Source organism: Pristiophorus japonicus, chromosome 18, assembly GCF_044704955.1.
Source record: "Pristiophorus japonicus isolate sPriJap1 chromosome 18, sPriJap1.hap1, whole genome shotgun sequence".
In the NCBI taxonomy this organism is placed as follows: domain Eukaryota; kingdom Metazoa; phylum Chordata; class Chondrichthyes; family Pristiophoridae; genus Pristiophorus; species Pristiophorus japonicus.
This window is the reverse complement of record NC_091994.1, coordinates 41,924,573-41,950,356: the sequence shown is the minus strand read 5'-3', so window position 1 is coordinate 41,950,356 and position 25,784 is coordinate 41,924,573. Positions and strand designations below refer to the sequence as shown.

The window sequence follows — 25,784 nt, the reverse complement described above, 5'->3', positions numbered from 1 at the left end:
GAAAATCCTTCAAGAACTTGCTGTTTATATACACAATTCAAAAATATGTGTTTATCTCAACATAAGTAACAATTGCAGCTGCTGCAACTACTTAAAAAAAGTATGAACTTGTATTTATATTACTGCTTTCGCATCCTCAGTATATTGTAAAATGCTTCATAGCCCATGAAGCACTTTTGAAATGGAGTTACTATTGTAATGTTGGCAAACACAGCATTCAATTGATGCACAGCTGTGTCCCACGAACAGCAATGTGATAAATGACCAGATAATCTGTTTTTTTTAGTGGTGTTGGTTGAGAGATTAATTTTAGCCCGGTCTTGAAAAAGAGGAAAATCCTTCAAGAAATCCCGCGCTTTTCTTCAAATACACTTTTACATCGGACGATAGAGGATAGAGGCAGGCTTCAGTTTAACATTTCATCTGAAATACAGCACCTCCACCTAGTGTCAGCTGTGGCTCAGTGGGTAGCATTCTTGCCTCTGAGTCAGGAAAGTTGTGGGTTCAAATCCCACTCCAGAAGACCCAAGCACAAAAAATTGAGGTTGATACTCAAGTACTGCACTGTCAGAGGTGCTGTCTTTTGGATATGATGTTAAACCGAAGCCCTGTCTGCTCTCTTGTGGATGTAAAAGATCCCATGGCACTATTTTGAAGGACAGTTATCTCCAGTGTCCTGGCCAATATTTATCCCTCAATCAACATAAAAACCAGGGGTAACTCCTCTGCTGCTCTTCTAAATAGTGCCATGAGATCTTTTACGCCCATCCGAGAGCAGACGGGCCTCAATTTAATGCCTCATCCGAAAGACAGCAACTCCGACAGTGCAGCTCTCCATCAGAACTGCGCTTGTAACAGATACAGATTATTCACAATTCAAAAAATGCATCCAGCTCTACATAACAGATGCAGCTACTGAAACCACTTAAAACATTTTTTGAGGTCATTGGCGTGGTAGATAAGGGAGTGTCTATGGATGTTATTTATATGGACTTCCAGAAAGCATTCGATAAGGTTCCAAATAAGAGACGGCTAACAAAAATTAAAGCAAATGGAATTGGAGGCAATCTATTTACATGGGTGGGAAATTGGTTAGGAGACAGAAAATAGGGATAATGGATATGAATAATAGGTATGCACTCCAATTGGCAGGATATGACTAATGGTGTTCCTTAGGGCACTGTACTATGTCCTCAGCTTTTCACTATAAATGGTGAAGGAATAGACATATATTCAAGTTTGCTGACACCAAGTTAGGTGGTACAGTAGATGGTTATAGAAAGTTTCAGAGGGATGTTAATTTCTTTTCCTTTATTCATTCATGGGACGTGGGAGTCACTGGCAAGGCCAGCATTTATTACCCATCCCTAATTGCCCTTGAGAAGCTGGTGAGCTGCCTTTGTGAACCATTACAGTGCGTGTGGTGAAAGTACTTCTGCACTGTTAGGTAGGCAGTTCCAAGGTTTTGACCTAGTGACAAATGAAGGAACAGAACATAAGAATTAGGAACAGGAGTAGGCCATCTAGCCCCTTGAGCCTGCTCCGCCACTCAAGATCATGGCTGATCTGACTGTGGACTCAGCTCCACTTACCCGCCCACTTCCCATAACCCTCAATTCCCTTATTGGTTAAAAATCTGAGATATTAGAATACAGTCGATGAGCTAGCCTCAACTGCTTCCCTGGGCAGAGAATTCCACAGATTCACAACCCTCTGGGAGAAGAAAGGAGATGCATTGCTCCACTAGACCGGACATCACCATTGCGATCAAAATTGCTGCACTCTAGGTTTGGGTGGGGAATCTCAGTTTGAACAGATTCTACAGGTGTCATTTCTCACTCCTCCTTCCCCCCCCCCCCCACAAAATGCCCAAGGCACAAGACTTCTAATTACACTAATCTGCACAAAAATGCATAATCCAGCTGAAATAAACAAACTGCATTTAAGAAAATTGTACTGATATTTCTCAAACTTAATGTTTCGTGGGTGGATTAGTGCAGAAGTGATTACATGTAGTTAGTCTGCAAGACTCTTAAGGTATCCATCATATTCAATGGACAAAAACACTTATCTTTGTGCCCTTAATCAGGAGCGGCTGCTCCCATCAATTGATATCAAATAGAATAGGCAAGAGTGTTAGTTGTATCTGCAGTTAATTAATTACAAGTTTACCAGGAAGTTATAGGATAATGCAATAGGGTTAATTATGAAACATCTCCAAAAATACATGTAGTGATGGAAACCAATCTTCAAATTACAATGTGAATCTGGGGTCACAATTAGCAAGTCAAACATGTTTTACATCAGCTGTATTTTCTAGAAATTGGAAATTCAAGCTGAATATGCTGAAAGGGGCAGCAGTGGGTAACACACACCAGAGTCAGAAGGTTGTGGGTTCAAGACCCATTCCAGGGACTTCAAGCACAAATCTAGGCTGACACTCCAGTGCAGTACTGAAGGAGTGCTGCACTGGAGGAGATGCTGTCTTCAAATGAGAAAAGTCAAACCAAGGTACCATTTTCCCCTCAGGTGGGTGGAAAAGATCCCATGGCACTATTTTAAGCGCAGGCAAGTTATCCCATAGTCTTGGCTAATTATCCCTCAAATCAGCATCAAACACATGATCTGCTCATGATCACATTGGAGCTTGCTGTGCACAAATTGGCTGCTGAGTTTCCTACATTACAAGAGTGACTACACCAAGTACTTAATTGGCTATGAAATTCTTTAGAATGTCCTGAAAAATATAAAATGCAAGGTATTTCTAAGATGTTTGTGTCTATACTTTTAGATTTTGAAGTTGTAATTTATTGTTTAGCATACTAGGCATCCAACTTAACTGCGGCATCACTGCAAAGTTACTCAATTCATACAAAGCACAAACCAAGAGGTGGATTATAAACCTTTATTGAAAAAAATGCAGATCTCTGTTCAACTTACTGAACCAATTTCATGCCATTACATCTTGAACATGGTCATTCATGTACACTCCTGTATTCTGCCATTTTGTGGGGAAATATTTTACATTTAAAATTGTGATGTTAGAAGTGAAACAAGTGTATTTTAAAATGAGTGCTGGTGATTAATTAGTGCGCAAGGTAGGTCATTCTATCTACTCTGAACCAACACCCCAATTTCATTCTACTTCAGACAGTTTCAGTCACAAGGGAAAAAAACTTCAAGCCTTTTGCTTGAAGGCTACTCCAATACAAAAAGAATTTAACCATTGGTAAAGTGTTGTGACGAGGACTGGTTGAAAGTATTGAGCAGTGCAAAAACCTCCTGGCCAGTGTATTGTACTCTTGTACAGAGATTCAATTGTATTAAAAAAAAAGTGCTCAAAAAAGACCCCTGCTAATATTTCTATTGTCTCAATGAAGCACTTTCTATTGGAGGCAGAGACCTTGCAGCTGACCCAGTGTGTTCAAAGGCATCAATCTAGAGGAATATTGCCCTCACTCACCTCTAGGACTGGGGTAAAATTGCACTGTGCTGTTGGGTAGTACATGGAGCTGAAGTTTGGCACACATTGCAAAAGACACTTTTGAATTATAAATTCCAGATTGGCAAATTTAAAAACTCAGCAGCACTAAGTTTACAGCACAGCATTTGTATAGCTGAAATGAAAACAAAATGCTAGAAAGTCTGGTCAGGCAGCACTTGGAGAAAGTTAATGTTTCAGGGCACTGATCTTTGGTCAGAACTGTCACTTATTCCTCCTTCATGTTTTGGATCCACCCACAATTACAGATATTGCCATAAAAGATGCAAAGTCAACACCCCGAAACATTACTCAATTTCTCGCCACAGATGCTGCCTGACCAGAGTGTTTCCAGCATGGTTTCTTCTCCCCAGAACATAGTATTTTGCTATTGCATCAGTTTAAGCTGAAATTTGGCCCAGACCCATCTTGCCCCCAGGAGAGCTAGATTATAAATTGCGGGATTTGGTCTTGATGAGATTCTGTAATCAGATGCAAGGAAGGTTGTGTAGATGACAACAAAACTAGAAATACAATTTAGTTCAATACCAAACAGAATACAAGTTTAACACTGGACTAATTATCCACCTAGCAAGGTAGAAAGAGATTATAGGCAGGTTGCATCTATTCTTGAGCTTTATCCACTGCAATCATTTCCTGTGACTGAGGACACTCAGTCAGCTGTGGGGCAAAAGGACCCACCATCCAGTTGAGAGGAGTGTTGTGAAGCACATATTCCACCACCCCATCCATGGACTCCCGAATCTTCAGCATTTGCTCTCTGCTTTGTGCCAGGAGCTGCCCTGAGAGATCGCTGAAGGAACTGGCAGAGGAGAAAGAGGTGTGGATGGTTTCTGCTGTGTTGCGAATCTGCTGAACTTTATCTTGAATGTGCTGAGGGAGACCGTGGACGTTTGAAACCAAGGTCAGGCAGGTAGTCTGCAGTTGCTGGGTGAGGCTGCGAGTCATGGTTAGAGTTTGGGATTCGACCTGCTGCAATACAAAAAGACACCATTAGAATGTGGTCACTTTTTGGAGAAATAGTTTCAAAACCATCAAACTGGAGTAAAACCTCAAACCATACTTGCAGCACACAAGATTTCTATTGAATACAAGACAAGCTTGCGTGTTGAAGTCATTATACAAATTTGCCCAGTTAGGTTACTAGTCTGTGTTGCGTTAGCAGATGTCTGGGCAGTGGGTGGACTTGGTGAAAGGGAGGGGAAAAAAACCCAAAATGGGACAAGCTAGTCTTTCAGCCCATCAATGTCCAGCTACTGTTGAAATATCCAGCCTTGGCCTGACAAGTGGCATGTAACAAGCATGCCACACAAGTAGCAGGGAATTACCACCTGACAAGAAATAGCCTCTTTGGCCTTTGTTAGCACATTAATAGGTCCTCCCATAATCACCAGGAGTGGGGAGAGAGGCAGCAGGTAACCACAGCCAGACTGGACCAGCCATATCAGCACCATGGTTAAAAGAGCCAGAGACCAGGTACCAGCACCAAGTGGCTCACCTCCTGGTGTCTCATCTACAAAAAGGCAGAGGTTAGTGTGATGGATGGAATATTTGATGCAGCCACAACTTTATTTTCCAGGGCAGAGTAGCTAAATGCATCTACTCCCAATCAGTGGAATGTTGGGGAAGTCCAGAACCAGGGGACACAGTCTAAGGATAAGGGGTAAGCCATTTAGGACCAAGATGAGGAGGAATTTCTTCACCGAGTGGTGAACCTGTGGAATTCTCTACCACAGAAAGTTGTTGAGGCCAGTTCACTGAATATATTCAAAAAGGAGTTAGATGAAGTCCTTACTACTAGGGGAATCAAGGGGTATGGTGAGAAAGCAGGAATGGGGTACTGAAGTTGCATGTTCAGCCATGAACTCATTGAATGGCAGTGCAGGCTAGAAGGGCCGAATGGCCTACTCCTGCACCTATTTTCTATGTTTCTAATATCCACCCTCGTACACTGGCTGCAGTAATACCTACAGAACTTACTGCAGAATTTCACCAAGCTTTCTTTGGTCAAATTTCACTTCAACCAGCAAGGACAAGAGCAGCAATGTCATGTGAACACCATCACAAAGTCTCGCACCATCCAGACTTGGGCATGTGTCAATATTTGGGAACTCAATCCAACACCATTACTATGAGGACTGCAGTGGTTCAAGAAGGCTACCCACCATCATCTTGGAGGATGGGCAATAAATGTAGTCTTTAAAACAATGTTGACATCACTGCTGAAATGCCCTCCATAAACAGAGGCCATTGACTAGTTTGTTGAAGCTCAAATAGCCACTCTGGTGAGTTGCTGGCCCAGGATATGCACCTCACTAAGGTCATGCCAAGGTGTGTAAACTTTTTTTATAATATAAAAAAAAATTAAAGAACTGCTCTGCAATAGGTCAAAGATATCCAATAACCCATTCTCAAATCAGGGATACTAGAGTGGCTGTACAATTAAACTTCCTCCCATGGTAGTAGTAGAACACTTACAGGGACTGAATTCCTACCCAATAGGAGTCACATTATGGCAGTCGTCAGCACCACATCAGGTGTTCAACTTTCTAATAGCTTTGAAGTGAAGCTATTGAGCACACTAGGGAACTCAAAAGGTTTGTGGCCATTTGAATGCAAAGATATCCAGCAGGCTGGACTGGTTTACCCTTCCTTGAAAGGAAGGTTTGTTCAATAGCCAAAAGTTTCTGAAGGCCCAGATCTTCACCCTTCCTCAGTGCTCCCTGCTGGCTCCTCCCCCACAAACCCCAGAGTGTTAAAATGGCTGTCAGTTCTTACTTCAGGTTTCTGAGCCCCTTCCTCCACTTGACCTTCTGGCTGTTTCTTCCGCCAATCAACCCAGGTCTGATGTAGTTTCTCCTGAGCACTCTGCAGCTTCTGATTTGCCGAATCAACTCCTTTCTTTGTCAATTCAATCTGCAAATACAGAGCTGGTTATAAAATGCTGAAAGTGAACTGACTGGCAAACAAACCGCTCCCACCCAGTGCAGTCTCCATACCCCATTTCAGCTTTCAAGTGTATGATTTCTTAAGTGCTTGGTCTGCTAGTCTTTTACAAAAGATCTGCAAGTTTTAAGTTAGCAAAAATACTGCTGGTCAGAATTTAAGTGTAGTCTATTTAGGGGAGGGTGGAGCTAGAAAAATTAGAAAGTTTAATACCCAATTGTTAGGAATGTTCCTAGAAAAAAGTTTGGGCGAAGAGCAGTTAGTGAAATATTTCTAGTGCAGGCTATATTTTGCTTTGAAATCTTTCAGTTAATGGAAAAAAAACTAACCCTACTGTAGAAGAATGCATGTACCCTAGTATTAATGTATTGAACCACTTCACACCAGGTTATGACGAGAGACTACCCACTATGGGTTATTTTTAGTACACCAAGACTTGGTTCTTGGTCATGTTTGCTATATTCACCAAGCTGAATACAAGTTCTTAGATATACCAGGAGTCTATAGATTTGAAACTACTGCTATTGTTGGTCTGTGCCAAATGTAGAACTTGCCCAACCATTTAATTTTTATAAAAGTACATCTCGCTCATGCAATAAAATATCCCAAGGTGCTTCATAGAAACATCAAAGAGAAGCTTGGTCAAAGAGGTAGGTTTTTAAAGGAGCAAGTAGAGGGGTTTAGGAGGGTACTCCAAAGATAAAGGCCTAAGCAGCTGAAAGCATAGCTGCCAATAATGGAGCAATTAAAATTGGGGCTATGCAAGAGGCCAGAATTGGAGGATCTGAGGGTTGTGGGAGGGAGGGAGGGAGGGAGGGAGGGAGGGAGGGAGGGAAGGCACAAGACCATGGAGTAATTTAAAATTCTCATCCTTGTTTCAAAAGGATCACGAGCCAAGATAGGTCATCGAGCACAGGGGTGATGGGTGAACAGGACGTGGTGCAAGTTGGACACAGCAGAGTTGGAGGAGCTCTAGTGGATGATGAAAGGCCAGGAGAGCATCAAAAGAGTCAAGTCTAAAGGCAACAAAGGCCTGGATGAAGGTTTCAGCAGCAGAGGCAGGGGTGGTGATGACAGGTAATGTTATGGAGATGGAAGCAGGCAGTCTTTGAAGTAAATGATCAGAAGCTCATCTCAGGTTCAAATAGAACACCAAGGTTGCAAACAGTCTGGTTCAGCCTTAGGCAGTGGCCAGGGAAGTGCACAAAATTGGTTAAGCATCTCCAGAAGACACATCCCAAAAAGTTGTCTGAATGGACTGCACAAGGGAGAGTTGTTTTTTTTAAAAAAAAAGCTACACAAGAGTTTTTGAATTGTTATTTGGTTAATCAAACCAGGGACAGAATTCACAGAAAACAAATAGCTGCAGTGGTGGTCCCAAGCCACCCAGGCAGTGATCAAAGGTTCGACTCCAGCCTATGGTCATGGTTTTGATTGAGCTATTGGAGACCTTAAAATGAAAGTCAATTGGAGTCCTTACTGCTCGACAGCTCAGTGGCCAGAAACTGCTTGCACAATTATATTTGAAGCTAGTTTCAGTCCCTCAACCAGCTGCTCAGGATCCATGAGCCAGTTTAACAAGGAGCAAAGCTCCTTTTGTCCTTCAGTGGCATGACATTGGGCACATCAAAACATTTCAGTGCCCTCCCAACAATTGGGAGTAGGAAAAGGAACAAGGCTTTATTGTAGCAATGGCACCTAAAAAAAATAATATATAGTCACTTGGTTCAAAATCTACATCCAATATGTTCAAAGGAGGACAATCACCTGCCAGCACATTCCATTTCAGTAGCTGGTGTACAGAGCAAGGGTTCATTTATGAGCCCTGTGTCATGCCATTATGACCTAGTATTAGCTGTGAAAAGATGCATTCTAGATTGTAATGGACACAAGGTCTGCTTATAAGTCAGTGACACTGAACCAGAGAAAAATATCTAGTATAAAAACAAATATGCAACAGTCTGTTCAAATATGTATTGGAGTTCTGATATGAAGAATGTTTCTTGGAATGGAATAGTGCCCATTTATAGTGGCTCAAAACCACCCAGCAGCATTTGGCATATTCTTACTAGATCCAGCACATTGCAAAGCAGAGACATGTCTTGGCTACTTTGGCCAGTTGTATCTTGGATATAGAGTCATGGTAATGCTCCCAAGCCACAGACCAAAGGATAGATGACAGCTTGGTGACTGAGTGACAACACGACTATCAATTAGAGCACTTATTGATTGACAATTCAGTGGCCAGTTAGTCTCTATTGGTAGACAGGTCCAATCTTAAGAGAGAGAGCGACTAGGCTGCACTGTGGCAATGCAAGTAAACCTTGCTTTAATGTCTATGTTTAAAGAGGTTATGTACAGTAAGGAAATTATATTGTGTACAGTTCAGTGAATAAAAATCACTTGTTGATTCAAAGCCAGCATCTCAATTTATAAGAGCACATTCCCTTCCAGGAGTTGTAGAGCAAGGATCATTTGCTTAGCTACTGGGCATGAAAAGGCATGCTCTGGATCATAGGAACAGGGGGACAGGGCAGCAATGCCTGATAGGTGACTAGATTTATGTTCAGTCAGGTGTGACCAGTGTAATGTAAAAATCCAAGAGTGAATCTGCATCATTTTGGTCTGAAAGTGGTTTCTAGCAAGGAATAGATTCCAGCCCATGTCAAAACAACCCAGCAGCATGTGTACCAGCAGTTGTGTATTTTTACCAGATCCATGGTGTTGTGAAGTTGAGACATGATGTCTTGGCTGCTTTGTCTGGCCTTCTGTATCTTGGATGTGGAGTGCTGGTACGCTCGATGACGAACTTTTGAAGATAAAGATCCCAAGCGTACGTAGTAATTCTGCTCCTGTGCAGGGGCCACCTCAAAGCCTTCAACAGAAGTGGCCAGCTTTGCTGAAGAGGGTTTACAATCAAGACAGTTATTAAAGTTAAAATTGCATTAGTACTGTTAAATGTCCTTACACACCCCCACCCCCACACACAAACATCCAATTAAGAGTCAAACTATTAATGGAATGTACTAAAACCTACATTTAATGACAACTTTGAAAATTAGGCTATTTGGAAGGAGTTTCCAACTTCCAATTGAAGGTAGATTACAATAGGGATAACTTCCCACCGTTGGAGGTGCTTAGTATTTGTACCTTAAGGGGCCCAAAATTTGATACCGCTGGAAAGCTGATGCCACCATCTTTGTGGCCATTAGCATTGAAATTGTGTGGCTGGGCCACCCCATATTCAGCTCCAAAAGTGAAATGGGTTCCAGTGCTAATGAACCCTAAAAGTAGAGTTAGCAGTGTGGCTGTCTTAATTGGAGTGTTATCAGCACTGAGAAATTCAGCATGCAGGTAAGGGTTTCTAGTGAGCCAGCTGCTCCTGGCCTTTTTAAGACTAATGTTTGGTCTGGGAGAGGGAGGGATGGCTGGTGCAAGAGGTGCCACGAGAGCCAACTGGTTCACTGATATGAAACTGGAGACTGATGGATGGTGATGAGGACAGTAAAAGAATATGGTTTCTTGACGTGGGGAGACCACTAGTACATAATGAATGGAGGGAGATTGCAGGGGAGGAGTCAGGCACCATGTGAGGATGCACCCTCCCAGGAGGGTGGCCAGTCTGCACCCAGCCCTTCCAGGGTGGTGATGGATTGCCATCTCGCTCTGAAGAGGCGGGAAGCCTCCTCCGCCACCTCAAGTGGTACTGCTGGCTCGACCTCCAGCGGCTGTTCCCTCATGGCTGGGTTGTGCAGCATGTAGCAGACCATGACTATTAGAGTACTGCAAGGTGCCATCAGAACAGTCCAGGCACTGGAATCTCTGCTTAAGGATGCCTACGCACTGCTCGATGATGCACCTGGTGCCACAATGAGAGTCATTGTATGCATGCTCTGGCACTGTCCTGGGATTCCAGAGGAGCAAACAGGGCATATCCCTTGTCCCCAAGCAGCAACCACAATCCTATTCGGGCTGGTGAAGACGGCAGGCACACTGCTCTGATGCAGAATGAATCATAGCTACTGCCTCTGCGCAGTGCGGACGGCAACACCTTCTCCTGACCAGGCGTCTTCCCTCCCATTCTCAGTGAACCCTGCCAAGCAAGTCTCTGCAGCCCACAGGACTCCACTAAAGAGTCAGACCTGAAAGTTGCACAAAGTACAGGGGTATGTGCAAACCTCTGAGCAGCACTCAGTTTTATTGTTTCGGCTCCATTAAACCTGCTAAGATAAATACTGCAGATGCTGGAAAATGAAATCAGTAAAATTATGACTACCAAAGTGTCCCAGCGGTGTCGCGTTTGAGCACCGCATCGAAAACCTCACGGGGGCACTGCCGGGAAAAGTCCTACCTTGTCCTCGGTGAATTTCACTGAGTCCCTTTCCAGCGGCCCGCAGAGCTCACCGCTGGAAACCTTCCTTTATAGTGACTTCACCGTGCAGGTGCCAATGGAAGTGAACACCGCTGAAATACTTAGCCGAATATGGCTCAGGGAGGGAACGTACCTGACCGCAGATTTATTTTTTCCAATCAACTGCCCAAACTCTGGCAGCCATCCATTCAGGGAGTGAACTTCAGGCCCCAAGGGGGTTGGCTTCTGGTCACTAGTACAATGCCACTAGAAAATTGGGAATAAGAGTGAGGGCCAGAGACAAAGCAAGCACACCAAGGTTAGACTAATGGGGGAACCTGGTAAGGCCCAACATAGTTATGTTGAATGCTTGAAACAGGAAATGCAACTAAGAGCTCTTCAGAATACTACAACATTTTACTCGAATAACTGCTGACTAGAGTATGGGTGGATGGGAGGATCAGGAAGTGGATGGTTAATGGACCAAATGTCAACAAGGAGATTGGCTGCTTGTGATTTATAGATACAGGGCAACCTCCTTCTCCAGTCTGTGCCAGATGAGAGATTGTCAGACGGTCACATTAAATTGGATGGTACAAATAAATACTGAGCAAGGAGATATCTGGGCTGGCTGGGAGCAGGAAGTGCAGCGAGGAAGGACTTCAATTTGTTCATGTCGGAGTTCTGCGCATGCACCACCCGGTGGCTGGGAATGGTGCAGGATAAGGGAGTCCTGGATAAGGGAGATTCAACCAGTCCCTGTAAAACAATTTTCTGCACTTCTGAAGTACCTTGATATTTCTCAAGAGCGCAAGTCTGAGGAACAACTTTAAAATTGAGCACGCACTTGCTCAAGGTTGACAGTATATAGAGTAACCACTGATCTGTCCTGCACCCAACCTCACTGCTCAAGCAAGCATACCCAACATTCAAAAAAATGTTTAAGGCCACTGAAGCCAATACAGAATCAAAGACAATGCGAGGTAGTAAAATAGATTGGTTCTTACCCAGTTCCTCCTCAGTCATAGGAAGATAGTGATCAACCATCTCTTCAGATTTATTGAGCGCACTGTCTACACCAGTGACCACCATCTGGCCTACTCTGGATGCAATGACAGTGTTAGCTCCTTCAACCATCACAGTTTTGGTTTTCTCAATGCCACCATGCACTGCCCCTTTGGCCATGTCCACTACACCAGTCACTGTATTTTTAGCTCCAGTCACAGTGTTGGAGACCGCATCTTTGGCTCCGATTATTGTGGATGAAACCAGCTCTCTGGTGTCAGCAACAACCTGTAAATGAGAGAACAATTCAGTTTGTAGGAGTGCAAACATTCAGTTCTAAAAGAAGGAACTTGGGTTTTCATTGTCTAGCTTCCTAACCCACAGCAGATAATAAATTGACAATTTCATAAATCTGTATGCATTTTAGTTGCAACAAATGAATGGATTGATCTGTGCAATTAGATTTCTTCTACACATTACAATGAAAGTCAGCCAATTATGCCCACTTTCAAGTTGTACAGAATACAATAGTTGCCATTAGGTATACAAATGTCCCAGAATTTGATTAGGGTGGGAGAAATTCAGGGCTTTAATGTACTTTAGCAGTCACAGACCTCTTAACTAGTCAGGAATCTTAGCATTGGTAATTTGGAGACACCATCCAAGTGTAGACATTTAATATAGTTAGAACTTGCAAGTTCGTGACTTCATTAGCCACCACAGTAAATTAAGAGGGTTCAGTGGATTGGAAGTGCAATGTCCCCATCACCATCTTTCTAAAGGCCAGATAACCCCCTTACCTGGGGCGTGGACTGTTGAAGGATTGGCAGCTTCTCTTCCAGTTTATCCAAGCCTATACAGGCATATTCATTAACTGCTGAAACTGAGCAAAGAAGAACTGTTACTGAGACAAAAAGTGTCAAGTGCCCACATTATCCAATCAGAGCACTTAGCTCATTCTGGAAGTTTAGCTTCAGCCACAAAAAATTATTGAAGGACTGAGAATGGGAGTGTCAGCCTTTATTTTACACAAAAAAGCCAATTGCAGCCATTAAGCTTTAACCTGCCTGGTTAGCTTATTAAAGCCAGATCTTATAGATGTACACATTTTACTATTGTGCTGACACAAGCAATAGCAAATAACCAGTCACAGCAATGACCCCAGTGCAGTTTGCTTTCACACGTCACAACTACAATGCAACAGTGTTCCACAGTTGTGTGGCAGTGTTTGCAGTAATTGCTGACTGCTTTGCACCAAACATGCAATTTAATTCCCAAGTGCACCCAAGACAAGAGGTACACAATGACCATGTAGATGGTTTCATTACCCACGTTCCACATCAGGTGCTGTACAAAGGAGGGTCCGGGAGACCTTTGAACACTAACCCAATGTTTTGAAACAGTCATGCAAGAAATACATGCTTGTGCTCACTCAAAACACTAGAAGGGAACACTAAAGTGGAGCTCCAGAATCAAAGCTCAGTTAAAAGCACAGCCATTAGTATAGCTAGTCCACCAGCAGCACACTACAGCTATCTGTAGATTGTTTCACAAATCATGGTAATAAATCATTTAGAATCTGGTGGATTCCCCCCACAGGCAGAATCTCACTTTACATTACAAAGCAATGGCTCCCAGTGTGCACTGGGGCAGCAGTCATTACAAGTAACCCAAGTAGTCTCAGTCGTAATAGGGAAATATAGCAATCTGCATATAGCCAAGTCCCACAAACAGCAATGACTAAATAATCAGTTAAGTGAGGTTGGTTGACAGATACATATTGGTCAGGACACGAGAACTCTCCTGTTGGTCTTTGGTTACATCCACCCGAGGGGGCAGATGGGTTTAATGTTGCATCTGAAAGACACTGCAGCTGCCCTAAATACACCCACCATTTAAGTTGTGCGTTTCCAGAGGGCAGGTTGAAGTAGAATTCAAACTACTTCAGGACAGACTGTCTGCCCAAGAGGGGAATTCACAAAGCTTACATGCCTGTACTCTGGTGGAGCCATGTGGCAGCTGAAACTTCTAGCTTAATCATATTTGGCAACCAATTGCTGCCATAAACTGAAGAGTTTGAAAACCTCAATCCATACATTGTATTTCACAGGAGAGAATTCTAGTTCCTTTAATTATTGCTGGGTACCAAGCTTAGCTATCTTCAGCCCAAGACAGGCTTACATTTAATTAAAAAAGGTCCCTTATAGCTAGGTGGTGACATCCAATTATTTTACTTCTGACATGCAGTATGCAGGCAAACTTTCACTTTTCAATCCAAATATCACACAATTTTATTTTGCCAAATATTGTCCAATCTTACTTTGAGGCTCTAGCTTGTCCATAATTGGTTTGGCACCACTGACAGCCACAGCAGAGATGGTCTTCACACCCTGCTCCGCCATATCACAGACAGTCTTCACATACGGGTGGTTCTCCTTGGTGCTGTTGTATACAGCCGACACCATGTCATAGGCAGAGCTCACGAGAGGCAGGTTTGTCACCCTGTTCACCACATTCTGAAACAAGTCATGGAATCAACAGGTCACTGCACAATCATTCCAATGACGAGGGCCAAAAAAACTTCAATGTAACTCATCTCTACAGTTCTAGAAAGTGCTTTTATAGCAACCTCCCATATCAAGTGTTGGGAAATACTTTTGCCATACCAAGATTGAACAGCCATCCTAAGCAAGGATTTTAGTATATCAATCTAGATATGTAGCATGAAGATCTCAACTGTAGAGGTTCAGTGGAACAACTTCACAGCACAGTTCAACATCCAAAATCAATAGACAGCAGCCAATGAGAGTTACCATTCTTTTAGGGTCTCCCACACTACTGGTAGAGCAGGCCAGAAATAAAGATATGAACAGGCTATTCAGTCCAAACAGTTTATATCAGCGTTTATCCTCCACACGAGCAAGTAGTTCTAATCAGTTACCCACCTGGTTTCCATATCCTCCAGTTATTTGAATGTTGCCGATGGCGGAGGAGCGGGCTGGATGGCGCCAGACATGCTGGCGCAGCGCCTAAATTCTGCCAACGTCCGCCACGCGGCCGATGCCATCGAGTCGCTAAAAAGAGCTCTGGGCCCCGACTCCGTTAGGTGCATCGAGGAGGCTCAAGCACATGGAGAGATCCCGTCCGAACTGACCCCCGTCCGGACGGAATTCCTCATCGGCGCCAAACCCCGGAACCTCCCTCGGGGGCCGGCGCCTCACAACTTGAGCCGCCTCGGGGAAATCCCCTCCGTGTCTTTCAGTTCCGCGCGGAGGGGTTTCCTGTACGGGCTGCTCCTGCACACTCAACTTTACCATCCGGACACGCCATGGCATACCATCTTGCCGTCCGGAGGAGGCGGGGTCCCCGATGGAGGGCACTCTACGCAGTGGTCCTCCCACTATTTGTTGGGGACTTGGCCTGGAGGGTGGTGCACGGAGCAGTGCCGTGCAATAAATTTATAAGCCGGTTCACTGGCTCCCAGGCCACCTGCAATTTCTGCAGTCTGGAAGAGTCTGTGTTCCATGTTTTTTATTGAGTGCACGAGGTTGCAGCCCCTGTTTTGTTATCTAAAGGGGCTGCTCCTGAAATTCTGGCTGCACTTCAGTCCCACACTCCTGATCTTCGGGCACGCTGTGCAGAGGGGAGCGGGTAGGTCAGAGGGCCTCCTCGTAGGACTGCTCCTGGGCACGGCCAAGGGTGCCATCAGCCGGCCCAGGCAGCGGGCGGTCGAGGGGGTCGTTCAGCCAGACTGCCTCTCTTCCGCGCATACATCCAGTCCAGGGTGTCCCTGGAGATGGAGCACGCGGTGTCCACCGGTACGCTCGCGGCTTTCCGCGAGAGGTGGGCACCAGAGGGACTGGAGTGCATCATCATGCCCGGCAACCAAATTTTAATTTGATTTTATGTTTCAAGTTAATTTGTTTTAATTGCTGGTGCTTTTAGTGTCCCCCTCCCCTTTTATAGGGGGCACTTGGAGAAAAATATGTTTTTGTGCCCAAAAAATAAAAGGGCCTGTAAATGTTTGGTGTTTCCCCCAGATTCGGGGGGGGGGGGGGGCAATAGTTTAATGTTTTTTGTTTTCTCCCAAAAAGAGTTTGAATGTTGGCATAGCTTCTGCTCAAACCACCTAGAAGTGAATTCTGCAGTTGTCGTCAAGATAAACTGTATTTATATAGTGCCTTTAATGTAGTTAATCATCCCAAGGTGCTTCATTAGGAGCATTATAAAACATTGGACACCAAGCCACAAAGAAATTAGGGTAGATGACCAAATGCTTGGTCAAAAAAAAAAAAAAAAAAAAGTTAGGCTTTCAAGAGAGTCTAAAAAGAGGGGCACAGAGGCACTTAGGGAAGGAATTCCAGAGCTTAGGGCCTAGGCAACTGAAGGTATGGCCACCAATGGTCAAGTGATTATCAAGGATGGTCAAGTTAGAGGAGCACAGATGTCTTGAGGGGGTTGTGGGGCAGGAGGTTTACAGAGATAGGGACAGTGAGGCTATGGAGAGATTTGAAAAGAAGATTTTACATGAAAAAGCTATGGCTTAACCAGGAGCCAATATAAGCAAGCAAGCACACAGGGGCGATGGGTGAAACAGGACTTGGTGAGAATTAGGACATGGGCAGTAGAGTTTATGATCTCTAGTTTTAATCATGTATCTATGGCCCCTCATTCTTGAGGGTGCAACTACTTGAAACAGTCTACTCTCATCTACCCTGTGTTATCCCCTTATACAAACTGCATAAAACCACAGAATTCGCTTTGTTCTAATGAAAAAAAAAATTATTTGTATTGCCTCATACCAGGCAGCATCTTAGTGAATCTGCCCAAGCTGGCAATTTAGAGAGCTTGTCCATCTTAAACATGCTTACAGTCAACACTGACAGCTGTTGTAGGACAAAAAAAAAAGCACAAGTCACCCAAGCAGCAAAGACAAAAACCCAGCTGCTGCTTTCGCTCCCAGCTCCACAAGAGGGGAAGTTGCAAAACTAGTGTGCAGAGGTTCAAAGTTCAAGGCACTGAATCAGCAATGAAAGTGCAAACTCTTGTTGCAAGAGGATTTGCTGATCCAAGGAATCATAATCAGAGGTCATTCATCCCATTGTGCCTTTGCCAGCTCTGGAGAGCTATCCAATTAGTTTCACTCCACAGCTCTTTCACCATAGTCCTGCAATCAATTCCTTTTTGAAAGTTACTATTGAATCTGCTTTCACCACCCTTTCAGGCAGTGCATTCGTAACTCACTTTTAAAAAACTCATCTTCCCTCTGGTTAACAACCCACCAGGTCAGTGGAAACAGAGTCTCCATTAAAACCCTTCATAATTTGAACATCCTTTATAAATCTCCCCATAATCTGCTCTGATCCAAGGAGAACAATCCCAGCTTCTCTAATCTTTCCACATAAGTAAAGTCTAATTCTTACAAAAAAAGACTTGCATTTATAGTTCCTTTTACAACCAGTCATCTCAAAAGCACTTTACAGCCAATTAAGTACTTGTGTAGTAATTATGTGGCAAACAGCAGCCAATTTGCACACAGCAAGCTCCCACAAACAGCAATGTGATAATGACCAGATAAACTGTTTGTGATGTTAATAGGGATAAATATTGACCAAGGCACCAGGGATAACTCCCCTGATCGTAGTGCCACAGGATCTTATGTCCACCCGAGGGGAGACAAGACCTCGGTTTAACATCTCATCTGAAAGATGATGCCCCCCAACAGTGCAGCACTCCCAACTTAGATTTGTGTGCTCAAGTTAGAGTGTAGACTTGAACCACAACCTTCTGACTTATGCTACAGAGCCACAGCTGACACTCCATTCTTTTTAATCTCTCTGCACCCTCTCAAAGGCCTCAACATCCTTCCTAAAATTGTGGTGCCCAGAACCCCAGCTGAGGCATAATAAAAGGTTTAGCATAACTGCTTTGCTTTTGTAGTCCATGCCTAAATAATTTTTTAAAAATTGTCAACTTGCCCTGCTACATTTAAAAGGTGTATATAAACCCCCAGATCTTGGTTCCTGCACCCCTTTAAAATTGTACCATTTTTATTTATATTGCTCCACCTTCCTTCTAAATTGAATTTATTAAAAAACAGCAAATAGAACACATACTAATGTCATGAGGATGAAACCAAAGTTCTCCTACCTGCATACATTCTTCAGCTGTTCTGTGGCAAGGGAGCAGATTAAAAGCAAAGAATTTTTGGAATTCTCAGTTGGAAAATGTGTGCGATTTGGAAAAAGCTAATGTCAAGACCCACAAGTGCTTAACAGTTCACAAGAGGAAGAGCCTGGCTTACCTAAAAGCTTCTAAACACAAAACAATTCATACTGAACTATTTGCTTCACTCCAGGAATTAAGATGCATTGCACACTGCAAGTACAAATTCCTGATTGTTCCAGAGCTCGACTCCTCATTCTGCAACCTCCTCCAGCAGGGAGGCAGGCCCTCCTGCAAACCCTTATCTTGTGGCTCCACCATTGATGGCAGAGCACTCAGCCCCACTCCCCAAACCCTGCCTCGCTCTCAGGCTTTAAACCCCCAGACCACACCCGGCTACATTAATCACTTCAGGAGCCCATTTGGAGTAAAATACACTTTTAATTAAAGTTCCTTTAAAAATGCAAGCATTTAGTGTCAATAGAACACAAGAAATAAACAAAGCAGTAAACGGAAGGGTTAAAAGCTGAACTGTAAGCAGTTCGGGTGGATAAAGTGAGAAGTGTTGGAGGAGAGACAAAAAAAAGCACTAGTTGGAATGAATAAGTGCTACTTTCACAGCTTTCCTGTTGCATCAGAAGCGGTTACACACACGAATTTGTGGCTTTATATTTCGAGCCGACGATTACAGGTCATTACAAAATAGGTCAAAAGGCGCAACACCAAGTGATTGAGTCAGAGTCACATGTCTCATAACAGAAAGTATTTCCCGGACAGCTAACCCCGAACTCGTGCCAAATGATTATTATCTCAACAACTAGAAGATTTCTCTGGTCACCGCTTAAATTGCAGTGGTCAGTAAACAGCCTACAGGTTACTAGGTCAGAAAGCTAGCAGATACAAGTGTCTCCCACCAGGACTAGTTCAGTACCTGCTGCTCCCCGCTCTCCTGGTCCTCGCTTTTGTTGGACACTTCAACGTTTTCGGCCGCTTCTGACGCCATAACAAATAGCCAAAGTCTGTGGGAAATAAATTGAGATTAAATTAGGCGGTCTAACTCTCACCCACCCACCCGGCAGCTGCCCAGGGTGGGACAGAACCGGGGTAAAGTACACCGAGCGAAGAAAGCACAACGATTGAGGCACAATCACAACACGTTTGTTAACCAGTTTACTAAAGTTGGGTGAAATTCCACAAACTCGTTGATAAAAAGTTTAAAAGGCTGCCTGTGCCAAGGATTAAAAAGACAAAATACGCCAGAAATGAAGATTCTGGCAATGGTAAAAGTTACTTTTAAACTTTTCGAACACAAACGCCTCCGAAATTGACAAAGCAAAAAGTTTCTGCACTTACCAGCTTATCTCCAGAACTTCTGCTGCTCTTCACCACTCCCTCGACAATATAGTTCCTGCTCCGGGGCAATCAATTTAAACCCCACTTCTGACATTTTTCGGGTGGGGCACACGAAATGATTGACAACAGATCTGAGCAATCAGCATTGAAAGAGGGAAATTGAATGAGGCGACGACCAATCAATGAGTTCAGAGGCGGAGTTCATGAGAATGATGTCACACACATAGAGTCAACTCAATGGGACAGAGTGCGGGAGAATGATCTCATGTTACCCTGGAAGAGTTCGATCGTTGAGCTGAACACACAAAAGACTGTAGTGTAATAAAGCAGCAATGTTCTTATCAGCTTGCCTCATAACAAGTACACAGTCACAAGATAGATCACAAGCTCACAAAATAATTATGGGCGAGGAGGGCCATTTGGCTCATCCGTTCAGTATGATCTAAGTATTAGTATTAGGCAGTCCCTCCTATTGAGGATGACTTGCTTCCACACCAAAAAGGGATGAGTTCACAGGTGTTTCAATGAAGGACCTGACATTCCAGATCCCGAACTACATATTGAAGGGTGGAAGATGCCTGTGCGTGGATTTATTTAACTTGGGGTGGCCGTTGCACCAGCCACCACACGGGCTTGACAGAGCTAGGTCTTATTCAGTGGCAAGGGTTAACCAAGACGACCGGAGACCAGAATGTGACTTTCCACTTGGTGGCTAAGGCCCCAAAAAATGGACCTTGTTGCAGCGATCTGGGACGTAGCACCCGTGCTGATCGCCGGCACAAGGCCCATTTTTTTTAGCGATTTTCCACTCGGCCTTACCCCGGCGATGTCAAATGGGCGATGTGATTTCTCAGCGATCTCACGATCGCCCAAAGAAACCAGAAGTGAATGAAAAAAAAAGCTTCCCTAGCAACGCTATACTGTGTATATGTAGCTTGATTTTTTTTTCAGGTTGATTTTCTTTGCCGTGATTTGAGAGGTCAGGGGTCATCACACATGCTCAGAAGCTCGGTGAGGGTCGGGGAGAGAGAGAGAAAGAGAGGAGAAAGCATTTTGTGGTTGAACGCTCTGATTTATCTGTTAATAATCGACATTCTTTGAATTTGTTTTCCATTTAAAAGAATTTTCTGTACAGTTAGTTACACTGACAATAATTTAGCAAGTTAAAAATATTGGAAATGAAACTGATAATTAATGGCAATTCAAGTAAAAAATTTATCAGTACCAATTTGTTTAATAAAAATGGAGGGATCAGTTGAGAGGCGTAAGACCAAGCCCTTCAGCGAGGAGGCCAATGAGGCCCTCGTGAATGTTGCCAGCACCAGGTGGGAGGATCTAACATGGGATGGGCATGGGCATATTGGAAGATTTGGTCTGACATTGCCGACGTGGTCACGTCGGCATCTAATGAAACGCGCACACCGGACCAATGCCGCAAATGGTGGAACAGCCTACTTGCAGTTGTGAGAGTAAGTTGAAATTTATATTTATGTATTATTTTATGATCTATGGAAATTGTTACTAGAATCTGCAATGTTATTTTGTTACATTTAAACATAACTAAATTATGAATAAATTTATGCACCCCAGCATAAAGTAAAATGTTGTAGTATGAAATATGCAATGTAATGCTAATTTGTAATTGAACATTTAAATCTGTCGGTCTTAAATGTCTTCAATGTCTTAAATTGCCTGATCCATTTGCTTATGCCGTGCAATGTTATCGTATCATTTACAGAAGAAGATATCGATCAATAATCATGAGCAACGCAGGACGGGCGGGGGCTCTGCCATGATGCACTGTTGAAGTGCTTATGAGGAGCTTGCGGTGGCCTTGGTGGGGCCAGAAAGCCGTTCGGTTACAACCCGTGGTGTGGCCGAACCCACCCTTGAGACACGTGAGTAATGAGATCTGTGCATTGTGCAATGTGTGAATCATTAGTAAATAGTAAATATATCGTAGTTACGCATGTAATGTTATGCAATTATAATGTAATTTGATGTTATGCAATGTTATGCAATTATAATGTAATGTTATGCAATTATAATGTAATCTGATATATAATTGTGATGTATTATTGATCTAAGAATGAGGTCATGTTAGGTCATGTTAAACCTGGTGATCCCTTGTGCATATGGGGTAATGGAAAGCATTGTAATGTTTTGAGTTCGTGAAAAATTGTAATTCATTGATTTGAATTGTTAAACGTTGTTTATCAATTTAAAGGTCAAGTGGTCGTCAAGTCAGTGGAGTCCACGACCACTGAACTGTCTCCAACATCACAGGAGGATGAAGAAGAAGAGGAGCCACTGCAACTCCTGCTGCTGTGCTTCAGCAGGAGGAGGAAGAGGAGGAGGAGGAGGAGGACACAGAAGAAAAAGAGATTTTTTTTGTGGGGGCGAGCAACCTGCGGCCATCTCGGTTGAGATGGAAGAAGCACTGGGACCAAGCGGTGTGCAGGTGGCGACGCCAAGGCGTGTCATATTGCAAACGCCGACCCCACGGAGGTCTGGTCAGTGTGGCGAGCAATCGCCTGTCTTGGAGGACCAGAGAGAGCATGATTTCCCTGTGCAGGGAGACGGTCACGATTGGTCGCGACCTTATCCAGGGTTCACGGGATTCTCTGCGAACTGAAGCCAGTTCTCTGCGAACTGGAGCCAGTTTCCAGCATTCTGGAGCGAGTTCTGCCAGAACTTCTCCAACTGGTCTTCTGAGCAGTCACAGACCTTGGAGGCTATTCGGCAGCAGACAGCCGCAACCAATGCCCTACGGCATGCGTTGCTGGCTGGACACGGCGCTGCACCCTAAGGTGTCGTGTCTGCTCGCAGCGAGACCCCGAGCACACAAGCGAGTACGGAGCACAGTTCCTCCTGACTTGGAAGTAGAGCCTCAGGCTTCCACTTCCTCTCCGTCACCTCCATCACGGCAGGAAGTCTTGACATCCCACTCTGCACGACGTCTTGGTGTCGGTCTGCGTAGACCAAAACTGGCGGGTGGGGTGCGAACACGGGGTGGGGCTAGACCTGGATAGAAATGTGGCCGCAGGTAGGGAGGGAGGCGTTACAGTTTGTTCACTTGTTGACTTGTTCTTGTTCCTGTTTTGTTGGTTTTGTTTGTTGTTATTGGTTCATTGTTACTTGTTAATTGTTAACATTTTTTATTTGAGGGAAGGGTGGGTTGGTGCGGGGGGCGGGGGATATGGAGGAATAGTTTTTCAATTTTTATTTGCGTTTTTGTTAATAAAAATTTTTTATTTAATTCAATAAATTGTGTGTGTCTTCTCTCAATTAGTTATCAACTATACGGATGTCATTCCATATCTGAGCATTCTATTAATATACGAGTATATTAGTAACACCTTCTAATTAATTCTATTATATAAAACCTATTCACTAAAAACAATGTAATAATACCTAAATGAAAAATTACAGCTCTCATCCTCATTAAATTCTATTATATAAAACCTAATTATATAAAACCAAACGTAATGATAACTATATGAAAACTTACAGCTCTCAGTAAATTATACTACATAAAACATATTTAATAAAAATAATGTAATAATACCTATTTATATTCCCTGTCTCAATATTCTGCGTACAACTAGCTCTCTAATTAAAGCACTAGAAATAGTGGGTACATTGGTGATCATTTTCCAACAGTCTATCGACTCTGGATCAGTTCCTATGGACTGGAGGGTAGCTAATGTAACACCACTTTTTAAAAAAGGAGGGAGCGAGAAAACGGGTAATTATAGACTAGTTAGCCTGACTTCAGTAGTGGGGAAAATGTTGGAATCAATCATTAAGGATGAAATAGCAGGGCATTTGGAAAGCAGTGACAGGATCGGTCCAAGTCAACATGGATTTATGAAAGGGAAATCATGCTTGACGAATCTTCTAGAATGTTTTGAGGATGTAATGAGCAGAGTGGACAAGGGAGAACCAGTGGATGTGGTGTATTTGGACTTTCAAAAGGCTTTTGACAAGGTCCTGCAAAGTCAAAGCACATGGTATTGGGGATAATGTACTGGCGTGGCTAGAGAACTGGTCGGCAGACAGGAAGCAGAGAGTTGGGATAAACGGGTCGTTTTCAGAATGGCAGGCAGTGACTAGTGGAGTGCTGCAGAGCTCAGTGCTGGGACCCCAGCTCTTTACAATATACATTAACGATTTGGATGAAGGAATTGAGTGTAATATCTCCAAATTTGCAGATGACACTAAACTGGGTGGGGTGTGAGCTGTGAGGGGGACGCTAAGAGGCTGCAGGGTGACTTGGACAGGTTAGGTGAGTGGGCAAATGCATGGCAGATGCAGTATAATGTGGATAAATGTGAGGTTATCCATTTTGGGGGCAAAAACATAAAGGCAGAATATTATCTGAATGGTGGCAGATTAGGAAAAGGGGAGGTGCAACGAGACCTGGGTGTTATGGTTCATCAGTCATTAAAGGTTGGCATGCAGGTACAACAGGCGGTGAAGAAGTCAAATGGTATGTTGGCCTTCACAGCTAGGGGATTTGAGTATAGGAGCAGGGAGGTCTTACTGCAGTTGTACAGGGCCTTAGTGAAGTCTCATCTGGAATATTGTGTTCAGTTTTGGTCTCCTAATCTGAGGAAGGACATTCTTGCTATTGAGGGAGTGCAGTGAAGGTTCACCAGACTAATTCCAGGGATGGCTGGACTGTCATATGAGGAGAGACTGGATCAACTGAGCCTTCATTCACTGGAGTTTAGAAGGATGAGAGGGATCTCATAGAAACGTATAAGATTCTGACGGGACTGGACAGGTTAAATGTGGGAAGAATGTTCCCGATGTTGGGGAGGTCCAGAACCAGGGGACAGTCTTAGGATAAGGGGTAGGCCATTTAGGACTGAGATGAGGAGAAACTTCTTCACTCAGAGCGTTGTTAACCTGTGGAATTCCCTGCTGCAGAGAGTTGTTGATGCCAGTTCATTGGATATATTCAAGGGGGAGTTAGATATGGCCCTTACGGCTCAGGGGATCAAGGGGTATGGAGAGAAAGCAGGAAAGAGGTACTGAGGGAATGATCAGCCATGATCTTATTGAATGGCGGTGCAGGCTCGAAGGGTCAAATGGCCTACTCCTGCACCTATTTTCTATGTTTCTATGTTCCTATGTAGCACAACTAATCCTCCACCCATCCATTGAAGTCAAAATGGCATCTGGAGTGCCCATTTTCCTTCTCTTAGGTCCAGAAAAAGCAACTATTTCTCAGCACTGTTTTGGGCCTTACATTGGCCAGCGAAGTGCATGGTAAGTGCTGAAACTTAGGATGGGCCTTGTGTGGGCGATCATTTCGGCGATCTTCTCGGCGATCAAAGTGAAAACTTAGGCACCTGTTTTTCCGGCGATATTTTGGGCTTAGTTTCCACTTTTTGCTCAAAATGGGCGATAGAGGTCTGTTTTGGGCCATAGATGTGCCATAGATGGGCGATGTGAAGTGGAAAGTCTAGCCCAAAGTCCCCCCATTGCAGCATCCAATTGGTTCTTAATATGTTTCCAGTCTAACAAGGAAGGATGCAGTATTGGAGCAATCTGGTTCTGGGAAATGAAGTGGGGAAAGTGCAGTCATCTTGCTAACAGTGATTGTAACATAATTTGGTTTAAAGTTATTATGGAAAGAGATCAGAAAATAGCAAAGGTAAAAATGCCTCACTGGCAAAGAGCTAATTTTAGTGATTTAAGAAGGGACCTAACACAACTAGATTGGAACAGGCAGGGTAAAGTGGTAACGAAACAATGGAAGGCATTCAAGGAAGATATAGTGCAGGTACAAACTAAGCATATTCCTTTGAGGGGAAAGGTAGGCCATCCAAAGCTAATCTCCTTCTTAGGCAGTCCCCCAGAGTCGAGGATGACTTGCTTCCACACTAATATGTGTTGTAAGGTGATTGATGGGACCAATGTGGGATCTACAGTCTCTGTCACAGGTGGGGCAGGTGGTGGTTGGAGGGATGGATGGGTGGGGTGCTTGATTTGTCGTACGCTCCTTCCGCTGTTTGTACTTGGCTTCCGTGTGCTACCGACGAAGAGACTCAAAGTGTTTGGCGCCTTCTCGGATGCATCTCCTCCACTTTGAGCGGTCTTGGGCCAGGGATTCCCAAGTGTCGGTGGGGATGTTGCACTTTTTCAAGGAGGATTTGACGGTGTCCTTGAAGCGTTTTCTCTGCCCTCCTGGGACTCGCTTGCCGTGACGTAGCTCGGAGTAGAGTGCTTGTTTTGGGAATCCAATGTCGGGCATGCGGATAATGTGGCCCGTCCATCAGAGATGGCCGAGCATGGTCAATGCTTCGATGCTGGGGATGTTGGCCTGAGCGAGAACACTGATGTTGGTGCGCCTATCCTGCCAATGGATTTGCAGGATTTTGCGGAGGCAGCACTGGTGGTACTTCTCCAGTGCTTTGAGGTGTCTGCTGTACATAGTCCATGTCTCTGAGG

At 44.0% G+C, this 25,784-nt stretch overlaps 1 protein-coding gene across 2 annotated transcripts; it reads right to left on the bottom strand.

Annotated features, from left to right (window-relative positions):
• Positions 1-2,891: 2,891 nt before the first annotated feature.
• Positions 2,892-19,432, bottom strand: LOC139228677 (perilipin-3-like). 2 transcript variants are annotated; one of them, XM_070859913.1, is made up of 8 exons: positions 19,323-19,432; positions 18,901-18,988; positions 14,125-14,320; positions 12,605-12,687; positions 11,807-12,092; positions 9,160-9,347; positions 6,281-6,418; positions 2,892-4,474 (listed from the first exon to the last, which is right to left on the bottom strand). In XM_070859913.1, the coding sequence occupies exons 2-8, from the start codon at positions 18,970-18,972 to the stop codon at positions 4,106-4,108; spliced, it is 1,332 nt and encodes a 443-aa protein (XP_070716014.1). In that variant the 5' UTR covers positions 18,973-18,988; positions 19,323-19,432; the 3' UTR covers positions 2,892-4,105. The 2 variants fall into 2 exon arrangements, with proteins under 2 accessions (XP_070716014.1, XP_070716015.1); XM_070859914.1 differs by lacking the exon at positions 6,281-6,418.
• Positions 19,433-25,784: the final 6,352 nt, after the last annotated feature.